The sequence below is a fragment of the Pterocles gutturalis genome, unplaced genomic scaffold, assembly GCF_000699245.1.
Source record: "Pterocles gutturalis isolate BGI_N339 unplaced genomic scaffold, ASM69924v1 scaffold12378, whole genome shotgun sequence".
NCBI lineage: Eukaryota > Metazoa > Chordata > Aves > Pterocliformes > Pteroclidae > Pterocles > Pterocles gutturalis.
Window position 1 is genome coordinate 27,744 of NW_010125763.1, and position 23,898 is coordinate 51,641.

The 23,898-nt window shown below is 38.2% G+C and overlaps 1 protein-coding gene across 1 annotated transcript in view; it reads left to right on the forward strand.

Moving 5' to 3' along the window:
- LOC104460699 (leucine-rich repeat-containing protein 16A) overlaps positions 1-23,615 on the forward strand; it is a gene marked incomplete at both ends in the record, with an annotated part of 50,855 nt that extends 27,240 nt beyond the window's left edge. The window contains 8 exons of the mRNA XM_010078718.1: positions 2,145-2,214; positions 6,502-6,583; positions 7,904-8,003; positions 8,092-8,146; positions 13,666-13,838; positions 16,157-16,225; positions 20,683-20,776; positions 23,517-23,615. Of these exons, the coding sequence (XP_010077020.1) occupies positions 2,145-2,214; positions 6,502-6,583; positions 7,904-8,003; positions 8,092-8,146; positions 13,666-13,838; positions 16,157-16,225; positions 20,683-20,776; positions 23,517-23,615 (742 nt within the window). The remainder of the gene's footprint in view (positions 1-2,144; positions 2,215-6,501; positions 6,584-7,903; positions 8,004-8,091; positions 8,147-13,665; positions 13,839-16,156; positions 16,226-20,682; positions 20,777-23,516) is intronic.
- Between the last annotated feature and the right edge of the window lie 283 nt (positions 23,616-23,898).

The window sequence follows — 23,898 nt, forward strand, 5'->3', positions numbered from 1 at the left end:
TATCCTATAATAAAGGAGAGGTTCCTGGTTTGTGTCCATGAACCAGAGGTCACACAATGGGATGTGTGATTCAGGATCAAGCCTGCCTACAGAAAAGAACATAGATAAAATGCAGATACCTGACACCCGGAGTCCCAAAATCCCCTGATTTATTGTTATTTGTTTTATTTCTTATCAACTTCCTTTAGATCAATGTTTGTAGTATGTTTTAGTCGCATATGCTGACTCAGTAACTTTAAAGATACTGGTTAATCATTGCACTCAGGGAAGGAGATGAACTTGCTTGTACAGTGATGCACCTGTTGATAAAGTCAAGCCTTTCAGGGAAGAGGTTTGCTAATAAAGCTGTACTGTGGGGATGCCATGTAGTGGGTGGGAAAAGGGTGCTTTTAGTTCTTGTACATAGTTAACATAGTTAATGTTCCGTCACATCTCACTCTTTTTTTCCTTTTTTCTTTTTTTTAACTGAGTGAAGCAGTGTATACTTTCTTTTGCTTAAGTGTATGTTGGCATTTTTGTTCATTTACAGACATTGCCAAAAGTTCTATTTTGATCTGTCGGTGCTATAACAAGACAAGTTTCTGATATGCTTCTCATGCAAATGCTAATTACAAGGCCAGTCATTGCATTCTGCATCTAGCACAGTTGACAAGACCTTTCCATGTATTGCTGTGTCTGATTTAAACAGAGTGGCTAAGTATAGTTATATGTCTGCCTTCAGTGCCTTTGAATGCTGGTAATTCTTCATGACAAAGAATGGAGAAATCATAATAATGAGATTTTCTTAGGATTAGTTTATAGGAAGGAGGTTAGGGAAAAAAACCTTTTTTCTTCCTATGAAGAGAATACATTTGAATCAGCACTGTGTCTCTTTTTTAATTCTGATTTTTTTTTTATGGTTGCACTGTATTTTTTATGTTGCCTCAAAATGTTTAGCAAGTTCTTTGCAAAGCTATGATCAGCCACACTAACTTTGAAGAAAAGCATGTTTGGGAAGGAAATAGACAAGCCTCATCTAAAAATTTGCAAAAACTGTTGCAGAGCTTTCACATTTTTTTCAAGGTCTGTATATTGATAGTTTAAGAAGTAAATAAGCACCAGATATTTGCCTTTGTTAACAGCAAAGGTCTGATTAACATTTATACCTGCGGGGCAGATATAAATAGTTTTAAGTGAAAAGCCTTCCTGGGGCACACACATTTTAAATACTGGCTTTTACATGCTACTTGCACAGCAAGTGTGTAGGCAAATGGCTCAGCAGAATGTATTTTTTTTTATTTCCATGCATCAGTAGTTTGGATTCTGTTAGCTTGCTTTTGGCTGAAATGAAGTTAGGGGAGGAAGTCCTTCTGTTTCTCTGTTCAATTACTAGTTCAAAGCAACATCTATTCTAAAGATATTAGAAGGTATACACAGATTGTGTTTCCTCCTTCTCTAAGACACATACTGTTGTGCTTTCTGATTTGACACTATTAATACAAATATGGGCCTAACACTAACTTTTATATGTGGAAACAAACTTATGTAAGACTTTAAAGGTGGATTTATGAAAATCCTAATTGGTCATTGCTACACTTGTCTGCCATTCTGCCAAAGGATACTGTTGTCTGGGAATATAAATTTGAAATCTGTAAATATTCATTAGGTTGCGGAAGTGGAGAATTGTGTGACAGTTGAACACGATCCAGCATCTGAGTGTTACAGGCACTGTGCCTGGCTGAAATGGCTGGCTGCACTGCATCTTGCATATATTAAAAACCCCACTTTTTTCCTGATTTTTTGGAAAATCAGAGAGTTAGTACAGTCATACAACAGAAGACTCCTTTTGTTATCATTTGATGCTCTTTGAAAACAAATGTTGAAGAAAATTCATCTGTGATGAATGTTATTAACTGTTCATGTAGCATTAGCTTTATGGTTTTTTATTAGCCTTGTATCCCTGCAGTTTCTGAAACTGCTGGAATGTTCTAAGTGGGGCAGGTTTGTGTTGCTCTTGTCTTTCAAGAAGTAACTGCTCAGCTGGTGAGGTTTTGTTTTGAAATGGTTCTTCACATTATAGGTGTATTAACCTGTGATTGCTTGGATGATGATGATGTAAAGCCTTTTTTTTTTTTTTAAATGGTTCTAAAATTGATCTTTTTCAGAGCGCTTTTACTAGGCCTGGCTTGCAATCACAATCTGAAGGAGGTGTCTTTAGACCTCAGTAGCTGTGAGGTAAGGAATATTTATCAGGATATGTTCAAAAGGTGTTCCTGTGAAATCCACTGGGTGAGATGTTCTTTATCCGTAGTTGAAAGTTGTGGGGAAGGTAGAACTCAGAGAAGCAGTTATAGTAAAAATCAGCTCCTGTGTGTTACAGCATCCTAAATCATGACTAGAGAGGTTCAGAGCACCTGCAGAACCTGACTGTCGAAACGCTCCTCGCAGTAGCAGTGTTGGATATTGAGCCAGTGTGCTGTTTGCTGCTTGGGTTGCTTCTGCTCTCTGGTGCTGTGGTTACACCGGACCCTGCAGCAGGACTTTCCAAGGTGCCCAGATTTGAATGGGTCACTGGAAGCTGCATGCCCTGAAGGCATGTCTGTGGTTTGATTGTCTTCCAAACGGGAGATATGCTTCTTCTTTTGCAGGTTTGCTTTTTAACCGCGGGAGAAATTCTGCTTTCCTAACCAATTAATCAATTCAAGCCGATAGTGAACTTTGGTAAACGTGATTGAAGCATGCCATTGATATAAAAGGGCACTGTGCGAATGGCTTTAAATATCTCAAGAATAAATAAAAACAATTGTGGCAGGTTGATTTTTTTTTTATCTTGTTCCCTCTTGCTTCTTTGTACTTTGCTGTGCACTTTGTTTCTCAGGATTGTCTGTAGTCTTGCAGGGTGATGTCTGAGTGGCTACAGTTTATGAGGAAAGATCAGTCAAGACCCTGGGGAACCAGTAAGGCAAAGTTACATAGAGAACTATGTGGACTCTTGCCAAAAACAACATGAACCAGCTTGACTCAGGCCTTCTCTAGATGAGTGGCCCCCCTTTTCTTTTTAAGCTGCAAAGAAAGCATTTCATTCATTAGGCAGATCTTTCCAAGGCCCTCCCCTCACCTGAGTATTAGCTGTTCTGGGAATGTCTTTCAAATGCAGTGGTTTCCCTTTAAGTAGAAAACATGCTATTTGATGAACATGTTGAGGTGGAGTAATCCTTAGGTTTGGGGTCAATTGCTTTTGGAATGTGCAGAGATTTCCTTATGAAGAAAAAACCAAATCATTTTGAATGCACTTCATAGTTTGTTTTGATATTTTATACTTTTTTAAAAAATGGTATTACTTTGAAGAGCATTGTGGATAAATTCCAAATAGAAAAGCTTTGAAGTCAAGTACACATGCTACTGACTTCTGAATAGAGAGATCAGACGGATGATAATTTTTCTTTCAGAGGGAGGAAGGAAAAGGGAGGAGTAATTAAAGTAAGAAAAGTGAAGTCCTATGATCATGACCTTAAAAGAATAAATCAGTAAAACACAAACATAAGTAATGAGAGTATAAATTAGCATGTAAATCAACAAGGGCTGACAGGAGTGAAAACATAAGCCTTTCATTAAACAACCCCCAGGATGGGATATGGAGGGGCCCTTCAAGGAGCAATTATCCAAAGCACAAGTGGTCATGGCTGACTCTTGTGACAGAAAGGAATTTTGTGCCCAACTCTCACAGTTCCTGTAGCTGGTCCTTCCAAATTGACAGCACTTCCTTAGATCCTTCCCTCAACATTTTTTTCACATCACTGAGCTTTATCCATTCTCATGTGCTTTGGAAAGAAGAAGTTATGCTTCCACCAACAGGGAAGTTGATGTGCCAGGAGCTGGGAGTACTCTGTGGGCACAGTACTGCAGGGTCCTGTTCCACCTCTCCTTGACCCTCTGTGAGCTGGGCAGGGTAATCTGCACCCAGAAACAGAGCCATGGGAAGCCTGGAGCCGGTGACCTATGCTACTCCCAGTCCTGCAAGCACACACTGTTAGGAGGCCAGAAAGCTGATGCTTCAGCTTTGCTCTCCTCTTTCCTACATCAGGCAAGCTGTACTCAACTATGGAAGGATAAATCTCTCTGTTCCTTTCCCCTCCCACCACTTTTCATTTGCTCCCATAATTTTCTGGTATATTAACTTCAAGCTTAATCATTTTATATTGCTTGTTTGGTTGGGTTTTTTGTTATTTTTACTATGAAAATTACATTTTTATTTCTACCTGCTCAGCACTGATGTATTTCACTCTTTTCCCTTCTGCTTCCCTTAGCTTGGTCACTGTGTAAGTACCCTTCATGCTTTAATTGTTAAATCAGTAAGCAGCTTTATTTGCCCTTCCCATATTGGTACGTCATAGCTTTGAACACGCTTGGCAATTTTAATTGTTGAAGGGTTGTTTTTCGTTGTTCTTCATTTTCTGGATAAAAGCTTGTACTTGTAGTCTCAGAAGTATATTATATAGGAGAAGTTGCAGAGTTTGGTTTTTTTCAATATCACAGGCCATGCTGACGAGTAGCCCTTCAATTAATCTCTGCTCTTTAATGTGTATATATATATATATATATAATTTTAATACAGTTGCAATAAATTTTTATCCAAAAATCCAAGTTGTTATCATCACCCTCAGATTAAATAGATGTCACCATTTGTGCACATGAAATGTTTGTGTATTTAAGATTTTGAATATAGAGTTTTCGGTACAAGATTGAAAGCTGCTTCTGAGAAATTGTCCACTTCAGCCCTCAAAGTATGTATAGCATAAGCATTTGGATTCAAGTGTGAGTACAATTTTAGTGTATAAAACTTTTACCATACCAACAACCAATCCAAGACTGCATATAAATCTGCCAGTTCCAGAGATTCTGTAATAATAGATGTGGTACTCTGTGTAAAATGGTTGTCTTGTAGTGGGCTGCACTGAGAGAGCAGCACAGAGCAAAACTGAATGATTTTGGCATTCATACAGCAAACTCTACAAATGCTCCTACAAAACTAAAGTTGAATTAAAATTGCACCGCTTCTGGCCCAAAATACAGACTTTAATCTGACCACTTCTTGAGAGGATAGGATGAAGGATAAGTAGGCTTTGTTTTATGCAGAAGAGAAAAGGTGCCTTACGTTCTGTATCTTTTACGCTTCCAGATGTGAGTTATGATTTAGATGTTGTCTTTGACCACTGCTGTTCTTTAAATGCTCACGCCAAGTTGTTGAGCTGCTTGTTAATCAATCACATATCTCAAAGTTTCTAAAAAATGCCAAATCAAGTCTTTACTGAAAAATACTTCTAGAAGTCATTTATGGTTCCTTAATTTGTGGCATGGATCAAAGAGACTATTGACAGAAGTATCAGCAGGTTGATTGAGGATATTTAGACAAGTAAGTCAACTAAGTAAAATATTACTCATTTTTTATGTGCAGGAGGTGAAAAGGATATTTCTTGTTTGAAAAAGCTTTCCATTTTTTTTGAAGCAAGGACAGTGAAACTGGAGAATGCAAAAATAGATTTATTTTTCCCATCTTTTGCTTAAGTCTTTTTCTGGGGGATGTTCATAAAGTGAAATGCACTTTACATAGGTTGCATAGCTGCAAGATATAAGAAAATGCTTTTGCTTCTTTGGAAAAAAAATTATGTTGCATTGTTTAATTCTGTAGCATTAGTAAATAAGAGTGTAGGTTTTCATAATCTTGATTCTTGATGTTTTCTCCTAGGCTACTTCTTTGTTTTTTCATTAAATCTTGACATTTCATTTATATTAGTTTATTATTTCAGATTAATAATATAATAATGGATGTTTTCCATTTTTGTTATTATTGCTGTTTTTCTCTTTTGTGCCTATTTTTAATTTAAGAATAAGGTAAATTACTGATTTCTCTTGCTTATGGTCTTTTGTGGCCATTTTACAATTGGATTATTTAAAGTTTGTTTTCAGTGACAGGGAAACATAATTTCATTGGTGTTTTCTTTTAATTTGATACTCATCTTTGATCTGGGCACCCTAGCATTGTGCTAAGATCTGAAAGAAGATGCTCACTGTAAGTCTTGACTGTAGTTGAATCCAAGGGTGACAGTGTTGCATGCTGATAGGCTGGGCTAAGTTTATTTTTTGTCTCATTGATGTTGGAAGTGTCCCGGCCCTTTCATGTAGAGAACACGCACCGAAGTCCTGCAGTCACTGCCTAGCACAAGTGCTGAAGGATTCATTGTGTCTATACGATTTAAATCTTTCCCTGATTTAACTGTTGAGCAGTTTTAAGAGAAAGGAAAGACAGTCCCTTTTCTCATTTATATACAAATCGTGAGAGTGAAAGATGAAAATAGTAGGAATGGGTGTGTAGGCTGTCATTTTGATGTGTGCAACTTCTGCTGCTGCTGTTGGTTTTGCCACTGATAGTGCCTTCTGTATTCACAAAGCTGCTACCACTGCTTTCTGTGTGATCTTGAAACCATAACTAGTTTGCAAAAATGGATGATGTTTTGTCTCTAGTTAAGATCGGGAGGTGCACAAGTCTTGGAAGGATGCATAGCAGAAATACACAATATCACCAGCCTAGATATTTCGGACAATGGTAAGTACACAGAACAGGAATGGAGGGTTATGCAAGTTGACAAGAATCTGAGAAATGCTTTTTCTTTCAGCTCACAGTGTAATCAAGGATGGTCGCTCTTGCTTTATGATTCTTGGACATATTGGTTATGGAAATATCTCAGACCAAGAGCTCTTATTGCTATAAAGTGTGTAAGAAATATTAATATATTAACTGTACCCTCAGCAGGATAAAGTGATGGCAGCAAGCATCATATTAGATCTAGAGGAAAGTGGGTTTAAGTACAAGAGGATGAGAAGCTGAATGGAAAATGAAGGTGTAGTGAAAGAAGAAAGAGAAAGACCAGATACTGAATGAAGCTGTCGTTGTGACACTGGAGAAGAAAGAGAGGGAAATTTGGAGCAAACAGTCAACCAGCTTCAGATCAGAGAAGGCCTGTTTGAGTCTTTGGAAAAGTCCTGGACTATTCCTGCTTTGGAGACTCTGTGTTTCCTAGCTGGGAATGCCAGCAGGCTTCTCATCTTGCAAACTCAAAGTGTAGATGTAGGGAATGGAAGAATTCTGCTGTGTTTGCCCCTCTGACAGCCAAATGTGGAAGCATTTCAGGAAGAGATTCCCAGTACAGTTGAATGTTCAAGAAGGGTGGGATGGATTGGCAAGTGGAAAGCTTTGGGAGCTACTAACTTAGCCCAATTATGTAAACAGATTTATTGTTATAAATAAAGATATTTGACATCTAAATTATGCTGTGGATCTGGATCCTAAGTCATGGTACTCTTGCTAGTGAACTCTTCAAATACACTACTAGTTTGGGAAAACAGAACTACAGCAAGTTATTTTTCTTACTCAGGAGCAGAATAAAATTTAGCTTGTTTTTCAGGTCAGTTTATTCATAGCCTGCTATGTTAGCCTTTTTGCACTTGAAGGCTTTCAGACCTTGTTGGTATGCAGCTCTACTAAGTCTAAATAGCAATTAGCCTGGTCTCAAAATTCTCAAAGGAACTTTAAACTCTGCCTGACAATGTGAGGAACTACCCTTGTGTGGTTGGACTGTGAATAAGAGACTACTTTTCTCTTCTGTGTTTAGGAAAGGTGCCTTCAATGGCTGATTAGGATGGAGATTTAAAGGGCTTGTTTTAGAGAAAGCATTTATTCATATAGAAAAACAGAGGCAAAAAAGAGAAAAGTATTTAAAAATAGAAAAATGGAAATTTTTGTAGAGCTCTTGGAAATTAGTGCACTGATATAGTTACTTGAATGAATATAGCGTTAATATTTCGACCCTGTCTGCGTCTTTTGTTAAATGTGTTTTAATTCTTAATCTAATGTGATTCTTTACAGGTCTAGAATCTGACCTCTCAACACTTGTAGTCTGGCTTAGTAAAAACCGATCGATAAGACACTTGGCGTTAGGCAAAAACTTTAACAACATGAAATCCAAGTAAGGCTTTTTTTTTCTTTTAAATAACAAGAGAATGAATGAGGAGAAGCTGCTGATTTCATCATCTTCTTAACTCTTCTTCCCTCAGAAATCTCACTCCAGTACTTGATAATTTAGTTCAGATGATTCAAGACGAGGATTCAGTGAGTATCTTTCTGCCTACTATCGTCATGTTTATTTGTGCCCTCACAGTCTATTTCTGATCATTTTATTCACTGTGTTAATTTGCTGCATAAGATTTGATTATAATCCTACACAGACACATCCAACATTTTGGGTTTTATTTTTTCAAATAGTAATTTGGACTGTATGTAACATGTAGGTAAATGTTTCTTAGGATCTGCGCTTGTTGAAAAATATTCATTGTGAGTAGTTGGGTGTGCTTAACCTACTTGTTTTAGGTCTAAATTATACAGCCCTGTAGGCACAAGTTTTCAAAACTTCTGTGTCCTGGTAGGAGATTACAATGGTAGTGTTTTGTGGCTGTTGATACTCCTTCAATAACAGATTAAAAAAAAAAAAAAAAAAAAAAAAAAAATCAATAGAATTCACTATCTCCTGACAGCTGGTCCTTGGGTATTAGTATTTTTTTTTTCTTGACAAAATGCAAAGTCCCTGCAGTGATCGCCCAAACTCCTTTCTCCTCAAAAGATGCAAAAAAACTCTTCACTATGCTGTTTTTACTTTTCCTAGTACATTAATCACAGAAGCAATTTCATAAAACCCTTTCAGAGTGCCTTGCTGGGATCCTTGCCCACTTCCTTCATTTCTACCCTCTCTCATGATTCTGAAAGACTTTTCTGCTTGGATTTGTGTTCTTGCCTTACTTGGCATCCTAGTTTTAGCTATAAGGGAATCTTAAGATGCTTTGTTACTCTCATGCTTGTCAATCTTTATTCATCTACTCTTAGTCCTTCCTTTCTCCTTTATTCCCCGTACAAGAGCAAGCTCTGCTTTCCTCATTCTCCAGAAATAGCCAACTGTAGACTTCAGTTGTCTAAACACCTGCTATTCCTGTTTTTATTGTCTTGCCTCCAAGTTCATGATCTCCACGCTACCTGCTTCCTTTTTTTCTCTTCCCATCTGTGTCTACACCCTGCAGTTCAGTGAAGCAGTTTTTACCATGGTTTCTGATGTCTCCTTTCATACAAGGTCATTAGATCCATATTCTGCGTTCACCTTTTCTCCCTGCTTAGTTGTATTTGAAGTGATTTGTGAAACTTGTCCTGTCTCCTTTCTGTGTCCTCTTAATCAGGATTAGTGCTAATGATTTTGATTCTTTGCCTACCTCCTCACCTTATTCCTTAAAGCATGGGATGTCAGTGACAGTGAAGTGCTGCATACAGCGGATTCTAATTGAGTTAGTGCCTTTAATTAAAGCAGTAAGTCCTTGTTTGCACAAGTCAGGTGGATCATCATGCTAAGAAGTGTCTGGGTAGATCTCTGTGTTACTTTATGTACAAAACTCACATTTTCATTTTGTGGTGTGTGACCACCTTCTATTCTGTCTCGAAAGGGAATGGTGCAGGGCTGTCTTCCCCTTCTCTCCTTTTGCTGCTGATACTGTGCTGAGGGGTGGTATCATTTCATCAGATAGCAACTGCTTCTTTTTGGACATTTGTCTCTGTCCTGCCCTGTATCCCATGCTTAATCTTTCGCAGGTATCCTGAAGACTGTTCTGTCAATCCAGATTAATCACAAGCAGATGTAATTTTATATTTTTTTCTCAATTTCCTTGATCCCTTTGCTCTGTTGCAGGTGAACATTTCTTTCCATTCAGACCGTATCCTAGAACACCTCTTCAACACACTGCACGTGTCCCTTCAGTATCCAAACTATCTTCTTAAACATGCTGTTGGTTTTTTTTCTATTTATATTACTATCCTGTTCATATTACCCGTTCACAAGGATAAAAATTCCAACTTTCACCTTATTTTCTCTATTACATGTTACAATCTTCTGTTTGTCTTTCCTGGCTTTTTTTTTTTTTTTAAGCTTCCAGGACAGAGAAAATGTAGCTGCTGATTTTGGTTGTATCATTCTCACAGCTCTCCCTCTCTTGCATCATCAGCTTCAATTTCTTGTGCTCCTTTTCTTTTCAGCCCACAGGCAATTTCAGCCATCTTTCCACATTATGCCTTTGCCATATTCCAGTGGTCAGATGTGCTCCTTGTAATTCTTACCATGTCTTTCCTGAGTTAACCTACAGAACACACTCTGTAGTCTCATCCTGTTTTCAAATAGCATTGAAATGAAATAATTCACCAAAGGGTTATTTTATTTAGGTACTTAAAATAACTGTCTCCTCTTCATGTCATGCATTAACTTTTGGGATACAGCATGTGATCCTTTTGGTGTTACCCTCTTTTCTCCCCATGTACTTTTCTCTTGTTAATCCTCCTCAGTAAAGAAATCTTGTTTGTTTCTTTTTCATCAGGTGCTAAAATCAATCTGAAGCATCTCCTAGCAGCTAAAGAGTTGAGGACGTAGGCTCTGTAACACCATGGGAAAAGCTTGTGTTGCAGACAGCTGGATGGTCCTCACTCTACCTTGAGATAGTACAATGCTTAGAAAATTATTTTAAGTTTGTAGTTATTTGGGTTTGGTTTTGAATCCTAAATAGGGTAATCCTTGTTCTGCCATTACTATGCATTTACTGCCACACTCCATTAAAAAGTAAAGGTGTTACTGGAGAGACAAGGGTATGATGTATACTGCTTGGTCAGTGTTGCCTGTGGGCTGGTGCAGTTTGGGGACCATGCATTATCTGTGCAGAAAACTGAAGCAAGAGGCTTTAATCTAAACCAGTCATCTGCCAAATGCTTCTTCATGTATTTATACATGCTTTAAATAGATCTATTGCTGTGTTTATATGTGTCATGAGTAAAATGACTTAAACAATCAATAGCTTGGTTTTGTGACTGTAAAAATACAGCAAGGTGCAAATGTAATTCTACACAATTTAAAAGCAGTAGTAGTAACCTAAATAGCAAGATTTCCCGGGTGTTTAATGTAACAAGAATGTAATATTTGGATTTGTTTTATGATTTTAGTTTGGTTTTTTTCCTCTTTTTAAATAGATGCTATACTGTGCAGGCTATAAAAATGTATTCTTATTAGTATTGCAGGAAGTGTCTGAAGCTGTATGCTTACTGTGCCATTTCTTTTCTTCTTGCAAAATAGATGTTATGCTGAAGATACAGTGTACCGTTAACTCAGTGGTAGTCAATCCTGCACAGGTGCAGAGAATTACTGCAGCACTGAATATCTGTAGTTATTAGTTCAGTGGTTGTTGCAGAATTGGCCTTTTGAGGGTTTTTACAGCATCTTTGTTTGTAGGAGCACAAGTTTAGTTTGATTTAATTCTTAAATGTTTTCCAGCAGGAGTACGTCAAAATCAAATACAGTCATACAATTTGTATTTCTGTTATTTACTTTAAGAATTATTCTTCCTTAATAAGATTGAGTTAAGACATCTTCACTGTATTGGAAAAGTACGCATTTCCTACAGCAGGGACATGGAAGTGCTTGTAAGACTTATGTTTTCTCAATATCCAGCTAAAACTATGAAGTTTCTAAAAGAAATAAGTGTTTGTAGGCTATGTGGAGTATTGCCCTTGTTTGTGGGGGATTTGGTTGTGGTGGGATTTTTTTGCTTATTGTTGATTGGGGTTTTTTTTTTTAATGTAATTCTTAGATATATTAGTGAATATTTAGCAGTCTGTATGTTTAATACTCCAGAGTTACATTCTGATTGCAGTTTGCGTTCAGGGCATCAAGTGAGTCCAGAGGTTTTTGCTGCTTGCTCTTTGAGTAAATGATAAGGGTAGCTGTGCAAGAAAACTGACAGTTCATCCACTTCAAAGACACTGCTAATATAGCAGGTGCTTTATTTTATGCAAAATATGCATATTTCATATGTGATAGTAATGATGTATACGTGTCAATCCTTGCAGAACACAGTGCAGAATTGTGTTCAATCGTATACTGTTTTGTCAGAGTATTGGAATGCTAGAGATGACAAATTCCTTCCTGGAAGGATATTTGATGTTTAGAAAAATTGGTATGCAGGTGGGAGTGCTTCCAGCTAAGTTACTTGAATGACCCTTTCTAAACTGGCACATGAGAAACAGAAGAAGCTTCACTTTCACAAGCTTATTGGTAATTTCTGTCTGAGTGCTGTGTGATGCTGCTTTTCTGTGAATATGTCGCAGGGGGTCTTCTCAAACTTGTGCCAGGAGCTCTAAATGCCATTCTAATGGGATGCTAATATTCTTTAGGGTACATAATGTAATAAAGTGGGGAAACACAGATTAAGGGCATTAACATAGTAATTTAATAACTTCCATTTAAAATAAAACCAGCATGTGGCTTGTGTTACAGTTAGACTTTTTAATTATAAACCTGCTGTGCCTCCACATTTTTATGCATTTTCTCATTTATAAGTGCATTTCTTATTGTTGTAAGCTTTTTGGTTATTGCTGTAACCCAGTGGTGTCTGGAGGGTAGAGTCCCAATGTATAGCAGGTACCATGCAAGCATCTTGGACCCTGGAAGGTGTGCCCAGTTCAGCTGGCTTATTTATATTAATCTAAGCTTTAGACATCTAATGTAGGTGCCATGGTTCGTGCTTATGAGATGCTGATTTTCCCATACTGGCATTTTGGAGATTTTAGGCTCTTAAAATTCATCCTCCGGTACATGCCTAAGTGGTTGTATAATGACAATGCACTGCTCTGTATGAACTCACGCTTAAGCAAGGGAAATGTTTTGTGGAGTTCTTGTACATCAGCACAGACAAATTAGAATTTTAGTGTCTGTAATACCTCTGCAAGGCATGGTGATGGATAGACTGTAGTTCTTGAGCTCCTGCCATAGTGTTTGGACACTGAGAATGGAGGGAACACAGGCATTTTTAAAAGAAGTGTGCATAAGGCTTAGGGTGACTTGCAGGAGTCCAATAAAGTGGTTTCAGCTTAACAGTGTATATAAAAAAAAGTTACATGAAGATATTGCAATCACAGGTCTCAGAACACCACTGTGAATAATTATCCATTCACTTACTAATTTTAATAGATATTCTTCTTACTGCTTTTAATTTCAGACCTGCTACAGTTTTCTGTCTCTTTCTTGCCAAATGTCTGTGCCCTTAGTTGAAGAAACAGATAAAAGTAACAATAATAAAACAGCTTAAAGGTCTCAGATCTTAATTTGCCCTTGAATAAAGCTCTCAGTCTGAGGGAGAGGAGGGGAGTGCAAGATATTTTGATTTCTCACTGACAGGTCAACATGCTGGCTAAGCAAAACCCACTGGCCACTAGAAGTTGTCTTGCAGAGCTGGTTGTTGCTGTCTTGCCTCTTTTCAGGTTCCCACTTTATTCTGTATTTAGTAGGATATAGGAAATAGGAAGCACTGTCACTTAGAAATGGATTTTTTTCAGGGTGTTCCAACTCCGTGTGTGTGTGTTTGACACCTGTGCTGTGCATTGTTGACTCCCAGTTTACCATGTCTTGCAGGATCTACAGCAAACACTGAAGTAACTCTTTGATGCTTACTGCTGTCTCCAAGAGTTTGGGGAACTTGTAACTTCTTCTGGTTGTTCCTTGAGGAATGAGAGCATTATCAGTTGCTGTTATCAGTGCCTTTTTTTATCCTCCACAGCCTCTGCAGTCATTGTCCCTCGCAGATTCCAAGCTGAAGACTGAGGTCACCATAATTATTAATGCCTTGGGCAGCAATACTTCTCTTACAAAAGTGGATATTAGTGGAAACGCCATGGGAGATATGGGAGCAAAGATGCTGGCAAAAGCCCTACAGATAAACACCAAGCTCCGGTAAGAGAAATGTATTTGCAGTAAAAGATAGAATGGCTTTAATAATGCTCAAGTTGTTGGCTTATTCTCAAAGCTGTTTCTCTTCAGAACCCTTCTAGGTACAGCCACTTTACAGTGTCTACATTTGGAAATATTCTTATCCTTTTTTCTTAAAACAAAACAAGACAAGAGAACCAAGTTGTCTCTGGAAAAACATTACCATAACTGAAACTGGAGAAAATTACACCTTATAAATTTAAACAGAAAGACCTCTTGTTGGAACAAGAGAGCTCTAAATTGTCTAGAATCATAGAAAAAAAATTGCCCTACTACAGAGCTCTGGATGTCATCTGATCCAATATCCATCTCAAAGCAGGGCCGACTTTAAAGCTATACAAGGTTGCTCAAGGCCATGTCCAGGCAGGTTTTGAAGATCTCTAAGGACAGGGATTACAGTGTCTGTGGGAACCCTGTTCCAGTGCTTAGCCACTCTATTCTGTTTTACTCTCTCTTTTCTGCTGGAGACCTTCCCAGCAGCGATAATTTTGGTACTTGGGAGGGAAACTAAAGTAAATTATTATTTGTCTTCTGGAGTATCAATCTGTAGTAGAATTAAAGAGCATGTGTAATTCAGAATGGGTGGCAGCACGGACCATCCCTCCTTCCCCTCTCCCCTGCCTATAGTGCTGATGGACCTTGGCATCTCTTCTCTGCAACTTCATCCACCCAACAATTTCACTGCTTTTTAGCACATGTCTGGCACTGATGACTTGAGAGTGTAACTTTTTTTCTATCCAGCATGTGATTAGCGAACAGTAAAACCTTCAATCAGCACGAATCTGGATGGGGACCTCTAAATATGTCACCATCATCAGGAAAACTAATCCTCACTCCTCCTGTCAGACTGCGCAGATGAACCTTCCTTAGTGTGTTGTCTGTGTAAAGAGACAACTTTGTGCTTGGTCTCCAAGCATTTGTTCCCTGGAGGATAAGAAATTCCGCAGAACAGTCCTGGCTGTTTTGTTCAGAAGCAGGGATCCTGGTCTTTGCGTTGCTGTGCCCAAACTGAATATTGAAAATGTCAAGAAAACACTGGAGAGGTGGCCTAGGTTTATTGAACGTATTAACCTGAAATGACCACAGTACCTGAAGAAATAAAGCCTTGACAGCTTTCAGGATGGCAGACTGAAATGTTCTACTGTATAGCACAGATGATGTAGTGTCACTACAGTCTGTGGTGTACTTACAAACTGAATAATGCAATGATAACTGGCTCCGCTTAAAATGTTATAAAATGACATCCAGGTAAAATTACAAACACACTTTCCAATGACAAAAATATCCGAGATTTGACCCTAAGCATATCTGATCTTTGAAGAGTGGGTGTAGAATCTCTCTTCCTCTCTTCCTTAGCTCCATCTTTCTGTCTAAAAAACAAAGGGGTAATGCTGCAACAGCGGAAGGGTGTCAATACCTGTGAAACCCTGCCATCTATCTTTTTTTTTTTTTTTTTTTTTTTACACCAGAAATCTTTATTTGGTTTTGTGCTTTTTTTTTTTAAGAACAGCTACAAGTAGTGCTCTTGCACAAGCAAGATTTATCCACTTGACTGTCTCTTCTGACTACTAATGAGATCTTTGAACATGTGTTCGCAAATTGCCAGGCAGTCTGCTTGAGTGGTCTAAACTGTGGGAGGAGGGGGAAGGCTTGATCATTCTTATCACTATTGTGTATTCAAAAGAGCTGCAATTTATGCACCTAACCTAATGGCTTATACTGGCAGCTAGTTATATGGCATGGGGAATCATAGGAACTGTGTGATGAGCTAGTACAGGATTGAATATACAATAGCCTGCAAATTTTGACAGCCAATCTGCATGAATTTTTTAAATACCTTTTTCTATAACTGTAGTCATATAGCCTATGTAAAATAGAGATTGATCATTTACTGAAATTTTCTTGGTTTTCAGTGTGGGCTTGCAAAGCAGATATTTGAACTTTATTTTTGGTGCCTTTCCTGGAAAAAGCTGGAATTTTATCTCTAAATCTTTCTATTAACTGTATTTTAGAAAAGTTATATTTTTATGTTAATGATGGAAAATGTAGTATGGAGTCCTCTTTAAAGAAGAGGAAACTGAATTTTGTAGTATCTTTGACTCTAACTTCTGTCATTTCAAGGTTTTAGCGTATAACTAAAGGCAGGTTTTTAAAATGTTGCCGTCCACTATACAATTTTGAACATACGTCACTGTTATTACAATATGCAAAGTTTTGATATAGATTTATTCGATGGTTCTTGTTTAACTTTTTTTTTCATTCCTTTCCCGTCCATCTCTCAGAACTGTAATATGGGACAAGAATAACATCACTGCGCAAGGCTTCCAGGACATAGCTGTGGCACTGGAAAAGTAAGTTCTCCAGCAACTGAATGACTGATGAAAAGGGCAAAGACTTAGATCCTGAATCGTCTGAGCAGCTACAGTTCTCACCACAGTCGATATGGTTTGAAGATGCTGAGTGCTCTCAATTTTAAGCATCAGGGTGCTTAATCTAAAGGAAAATTTATGACTTCACATCCTTCAGAAGGGTGGGAAAAGACTCTGTGGTTCTTTCATCTGTACTCTGCTATCAGTGTTAAGGCCGTTGGGTTCTGCTGTTAGCATTAAAATTCTGAATTTGAGAATATTTTCACTTTTCTTCATTTTCTTGTGTTGATAGTGTGCAGATATTCTACTCTAGTCAGTGAATTAAGTTGTATATAATAACAGAAAGTTATTGAAGCCTGCCTTTGTGGTCTGACTTTTTTTTCTTTCCCCCAGCAAGTTGAAACTAATAATGATGATCTCAGGAACTGCTATTGTTCATCGCAGTCATTGTGATCTGGGTCATTTTGCTTCTCTGAGCTTACTCACAGTTGCAGCCGTTACCATTGATAGATACTAAATTACTTCCATGTCTCTCCATCGCCATCACACTTCTTTGTGTTGTTATTACTTCTCTTAAGAGGGAAAAATTACAGATGTAAATTAAGCAGTAGTTGCAGTTGTTTCATGTCATTAAAACCCTCAGAGAGGAACAAAGGCTGTCTTTAGAAGGTGGAGGTAACATACAGTTGCTAGTTTCTAGATACAATGTCTTGCAAAACTGTGTAACTACTTAGGGGAGCATCTCAACCCTTGGAGGGGTCATGAGGCTAGAGCTTATAAAGTTACTTGTTTTATGAGACTTGTATTTTATATACTTGGTTTCAAAATTCATTCAGTTGCACTGATGGGGAAAATTATATAAATGATGTATAATTAAGCAGATCATCTTGGAGTGATTCCATTGATTGTGGTGAATAATAATTTGCAAAGGTTATTTGTCAGCTTGCAGACATTTATCTGTTACAGAGCAATAGGATGTACATTTATGAGAAAGTCTTGTAGAAAAGAAAATATCCTTATTTTTCAGTTAGCAGCAACTTTACTTTTCTATTCTGAAGTTCTTGGAGAAGTAAATAGAAAGGAGGGGGAAATCCTAAGGCAAAAGCAGATCATCAAAGCAGAAAAGAAGAAATGCTACAGATAATTGTGTGACATTGCACTTTATTGAGGTGACGACTCATTTATTTAGCTTGGAAGCTGAGGTAATTTTATGTCGTCTCTAACATACTAAAATTGTTAAAGCAATTGATAATATTACAAACTAAGCCACAAGCAAGAATGGTTTAAACTTGCAAGAGAGGGACTGTCAATACTGTCTGAAAACAATTAGCCTTTAAACAATACATCTTGAAGACATATTGAGAACATCATATGTTCACCATATGTTGCCTAAAAAGACATGAAACCATAAGTATTCTGTAGGAAAGAATTGTTGCACAAAACTGAATTAAATATATCAAAGATGTTCGGGGGGGTGTGCATTGTGTGTGTTGTTTTGATTTTGTTCTTAAGAAAGAGAGTCATATACTAAACCACAAAAAAGAAGAAAGCTGGGCTTTCATAGTGTTATGAGGAGGTGTAGTGAGGAGGCTGAGGAGAATTGGGAGGGATTGTAACAGACTTTAAAACAGGCTGAAGTAATCTGAAGGTTGTTTTTTTTGCCTCCTCCCAGCTTTTCTTCATCTGCTTAAAGTTGTGAAAATGCTTCCTTCAAGGGAATTCTAGCAGTATGGCTTTTGGCAGAGTTGTCCCAAGGGCGTCCCAGACAGTTGATGTGAGGTGCTGAGGGGATCCTGCGTAAAGTCCAGTAAAGTGTCAGTTCAGTTCTCATGTCAGTTCTCATTTGAGAACAGTGGGCATCCTGTTCAGCCTGGCCATTAAACAGGGATTCATTTTTCTGTAATAGTAAGCATGTGCTTGTGTGCTTTGCAGCCTAGAGCCCACTCTGTCATAGAACTGTACAGTATTGCCCCATATTAATTTCTAAAAGATTTTTTTCTGTATGGCCTGACTGAAGAAATAGCTCAGGTTCTAAAATCTTCTGGGAAATGCTGGGATTTGTTAGAGAGCTAGGAAGCAGTGACATGAAATTCACATACTCAAGCCTGCAAAGCAGATGATCTTATTCCCATTTTTTGGGGGGTTTTTTGGGTTTTTTTTTAAAGGCAGAAAGATCATCACTCTGCAGCACTGAGTCTGTCAGGAACGCAGCAGAGGTTGCTACATGAGGAGTAACCTGTTATGAAATGTAGGACTGTTGTCACACATGCTGTATGTAGAGGAAGAGACAGGAGGTTTTTGAGACATCCTTTCCAGTCTCTGAGCACCTCTCTGAAATTTGACATCCTTTTACTATATGTATTTTGCTGAAAGTATTAATGTGTTATGAAATTACTGGATTATTGCGTTGGTAGAGAAATGTTCTCTGTTACAAGAGACAAGTGGAGTGTTACTAAAAAGAATAATGGAGGAATATTTCAGGCTTCAAAGGAAACAGAAAAATGAAGTGTGAAGATAAACGTTGCTCTGATGATCAAAGTTGAAAAGCAAGCTTTCAGTTCTTGATTTTTTTGCCCCTAAGAACTTGTTAATTCTTAGATGAAAATAAAGTAGCATTCCAATACAATGCTGTCTGTCTGGAAGTAAACCAAGTCCAGAGCCTTCCTTAGGGCAGTGGTCTTTTAAAGGTCTGCCTCTGTGACTGTGTGTCCATGAAATCTCTTTGCCTTTCATTTCCCCTGCGCTTCCTCAGTGCGTGTCTGTGTGTGTGAGGGACGGTGCACTGAGCCTTTGACTAAATTGAATTTAGCATATTATTACTATCATGAGAGCTGGCAATTATAGATTTCATTGGATGTGATGTATTAAATGTCAGACAGCTGCAGAAGTCCTTGGAAGTCTACCTTTGTTTCTTTTTAACTAAATAAATACCCTACCTGCCCAGTAGTAGTCAAGCAATCAGCAAGTTCTGTAATTATCTGTCTTTGAGCTCGGTATCTTTGACATTTAAAAATTGTCCCCATGCTGGTGGACAGCCAATTATTTGCTCTTTAGTATTACATGAGGACACATAACGAAGTGTATAGTAGGCACAGCACTTCTGAAGGATAAGGCAACTAATTTTCTAGTTGTGGTGCAGTAGGCAGTTGGACACTGTGGAAGGACAGGGATTTTGCTGACTCCATCAGTAACTGCTGCTGACAGCTACACATTGGGCATGTTTACATTGGGGAAACAACATAGAATTCTTGCATTAAAATTTAGGGTAAAATGTTGGGTGGTATTAATGAGGATTCAGTGTGTTTAGCAGTTCAAAAGACCGCTGTCCTTCAGAGAGTGGAGTTTCATGTGGCTGAGCAAATGGTGAGAAAGAAAGTGAAAAAAGCCTTGGGAGTTTCACAGTAGTTACGGAGTTATCTTTTCGAGTTAGTGCATTTAGTGAGGGATGGGTCTACTGAAGTCAGTGGAGTTGACTCAGTTGAAGTTGTCAGCTTTAAAGTGCTCAAAAATAGAGGTTTCCAACCATATTTATGAAATTTGTGATGGAATAGGAACAGAAGGTTAGTGGCATGTTTGTGGACAACCTAAGGAGGAGGAAGAAATTCTTGCAGGAAATTAAGGCTAATTGAAAATAGGCAAAATAATTTCCTTTTCAGGTTTTAAGAATTTTCTGCTCTGTTTGTTTCCATTTGTTCAAATATGAAGCTGTGTGGACATACCACTGTGTGTAGCATTTTAGGTTTAACTGTGTCATGCAAGCCAAGTCACGTTCTCAGAGTTGAAATATAATTTTGACTCAAGACCAAAGCTCTATCTTTATTCTCATATTGCAGCAGATGGACAAAGCTATGGAAATATTTTGCAAACAAAGTAAAATGTAGGGAGCAATTGTTTGCATAAAGCAATTTGGAGATGCTATGCTTGTTTTGTCAGCTTTTATTAAAAATTCAGCAAGTATCTTCAAATTGTTGTAAACACAAGAAGTTATTAAACAGTAAATTTTCAAAACTCAGTCTCCTAGTCACTGTCTATCTGTTACAGAATATTTCAATTTAGGCTTAAATCTGATAGAATTGCCAGCAAGCACTGACACTCCCTGTTCCATTTTGATACAGGAGAAGGTAATCCAACCTTGTATGCAAAGGTGCAGAGGGCAGCTAGGCCTTTAATTGACAGCCACTGAGCACTGACCGCCTAACTGCTTGTTTTACTTTTCAAAATCTCCTCCTCTATCTAGTGGCAAAGAAGAATTAGCAGCAAAAAGGAGCACACATGCCTACAGTTAGTCCACTTACAAATGTGAAAAATACTTTCTTAGTACCTTTCATGTAAAAGCTTGATCCATCTTATTGCTCCCTTCTAGTTTATTCTTCCTAATGAGATACAGTAATTAGGTTAACTTTTACTGTTTAAAATATCTTTTTTTAATTTTTCTTTAGGAATTATACTTTGAGATTCATGCCTATACCGATGAACGATGCTTCCCAAGCACTCAAAACTAACCCTGAGAAAACAGAAGAGGCACTGCAAAAGGTATTGCATATACCACCAACATACAGAAATAAAACCACTAAAAATAAAGTAATAATTTTAAGTGCCTGTGATTTCATGCTTGGCTGAGTAAGAGTTCTAGGTTAGATTCATTGAGTGTTTGGTTTGGATGGATATATATGTGGTAATCAAAGTGCTGCAAAGAGCATGAAAGACTTTTTATTACAAAGAATGGTTGGAGTGAAAGTTGATAGAACACAATGGTGTAGTACCAAAAAGTTGTCACTGAATTGGTGCTAGCTAGACCTTGTATTGCTGTATGCGTAACTGTGGAAGGGAGAGTTAGAAACAGGCATGTTTGCTACATATGTGCTTGTGTTTATTTCCATGTGCATAGAATTATTGGTACACATTTTTTGTTTTGGCAGAAAAAGCACAATCAGCTCTGTACAAGAGAAAGGATGCTCTTTAATTTGGGGGAGGACAAAAACATTTTCTGCCTGTGTTTTATATTGTACATATAAAATTCACACACTATGTCGCCCTAAATAACAACTGCACCAACATGTTCTTTTGGTTGAAGAGGTGTTGACAGTATCTGTAGCTGTTCTACTTGCACAAGTTATAAAACTCACAGCTGAGTTTTAATAAAATCTTGCGAGCTCCGAATGAGTCTCCTGCTCAATCTGAAAGCATAAAGTTTACATCTCTTTAATGAGTAGTTTTCCTTCAGCCAGGGCAAGGTCATAAAAACCTTACAAATGGTTCTTACAGATAACTGTGATTAAAAAGCAAATAATAAATATCTGTGATCCTTATTAGTAAAGAATTTTTCAGTTAAGTGATTCTCGCAGGGAAGAGTGCTGGTAGTTAGCACCTTTTTCTTTGATGCATGAAAATTATCTAAATTCTACCTTTTAAGAATCTGAATCATGGGGGATGGACATAGTTCTTACATCTCGTTTAATGTAATTGTGAACAGGTTCATATCTGGAAGGATAGATGCATCTCTGAAAAAATACCGTCAAGCTTCTGGCCACAGGGATTTAAATTCAATGTGTTAATTAGGCATCATGTACAAAGAGCATTTTCTTTTATTCATTTCAAAATTGCTAAAATTGTTTGGCCCAGAGTTTGTTTTAGCATATGGGGTTCAGGCTTTCTTTACACAACATGACGAAGATCTCTCCAAAAAAATGTGACAGTTTCTGGAGTGGTGCTGTAAACGCAGCTAGTTCCATACATGTAGAAACACTGCCCGCAAGGACTGAGCTGTTGTGTAGGGACACCTGAACTGACTGACTGCTGTCTCAGTAGGGTCCACAAGCTTCAGCACACCACAGCTTGAGTACAACCAGAGTGCTCCTGGCCCTGGTCCAGCACCAGATGGACATAGTAGCTAACCTCCCAAGCTCTGGTGTCTTTGCAGCACACTTTACTTACAGTATGGGCAAACTGGATAAAACCTGCATTACTGTGGGACATAGACTGTTCCAGTACTTGCTGCTCATGCAGGTTTAGAGGTGACCATCAGTCCTTATTAGTCTCTGCCTCACAGCCTGCTGGCCACTCCACCCATCCTTTTCCCCTCTCTTCCTTTCAGACCAGATCTGTCACCTTTGATGAACTTTAATCAGTTTACTAGTAGGGTTTTTTCACTTGACTGAGTTTGCTAGAGCCAGGTTAGGGCGTTACTCTGTGTGCCATTAAGCTGGCTGATGGTAGGTTTTTACTGCTTGTGACAGTCGTGGTGGGTTGTGACCAGCAACTCTGGGTATGAATCATGTGTCTTTGAAGAGCACTTATGTGCCGCTTAGCCTTAAACAACTTGTAAACTGAGGCTCCTGTATCAGTTAGGCACTTTTAGATATTTTATCTTCTCTCCAGACCATACTGCTATTTAAATCTGTGTCTTTGCAGCAGGCCAAATGCATCTAAAAGAAATAAATCGACTATCTTCTGTCATCATGTACAGCAACGCTTTATTTGAGTCCCTTCAAATATTTCTTAAACCCAAATCTACTCCTTTGTCAATGTAACTTAATTGTTCAAAATAGAAGACTAATTCAGAAAACACTGGCAAAAGCAGTGTTTAATGATGTTTCACAAAACCATGAGTGAATACATATTTGCCAATGTGGTTAGGAACGCATTCAGGTGGGCTTTGAATGTCTCCAGAGAAGGAGACTCCACAACCTCTCTGGGCAGCCTGTTCCAGTGCTCTGTCACCCTCACCGTGAAGAAATTTTTTCTCATATTCAAGTGGAACCTCCTATGTTCCAGCTTGAACCCATTGCCCCTTGTCCTATCACTGGATGTCACAGAGAAGAGCCTGGCTCCATCCTCCTGACACTCACCCTTTACGTATTTATAAATGTTAGTTAGGTCACCCCTCAGTCTCCTCTTTTCCAGGCTAAAGAGACCCAGCTCCCTCAGCCTTTCCTCATCAGGGAGATGCTCCATTCCCTTCATCATCTTTGTGGCTCTGCACTGGACTCTCTCTAGCAGTTCCCTGTCCCTCTTGAACTGAGGGGTCCAGAACTGGACACAATATTCCAGATGTGGTCTCACCAGGGCAGAGACTAGATGATCTTTCAAGGTCCCTTCCAATCTCTAACATTCTGTGATTTTGTGAGACACGCAGAATAAGGTTTGCAGATAATAAACAAATACTTGGGCAGTTTTTTCCTGTCAGTCCCTGTTTTGGATACAGCAACAAAATTGAAAGGAAATTACAATGCGGAGAGTTGAAACAGTTTTCTAATCTGGGTTTATTTTTTAGATAGAAAACTACTTGCTTCGTAATCACGAGACCAGAAAGTACCTACAGGAGCAAGCGTATCGGCTGCAGCAAGGCATTGTCACTAGTACCACTCAGCAGGTGAGAACTTGTTCCTTACTGGTATTTCTCTGTGTCTAAAATCTGTTGGCAGACAGTTCTCTGTCATTCTGTCAGAGTAGCTTAAACCAAGGTGTTCATGGTGGGTGATACTTTGTTTCCAAAGAAATAATAATTATCAATTATAATATTTTTGGAAGGAAGATATGCTTTTGCAGGAGGGAGGTCTTATGTATAGTAGTACTGTGTAGAGAAAGACCCAGGCTATTTCTAAATGAACTGCTGTTGGAACCAGGAACAATTTAGTTCATTTGTGCTCAGAAGT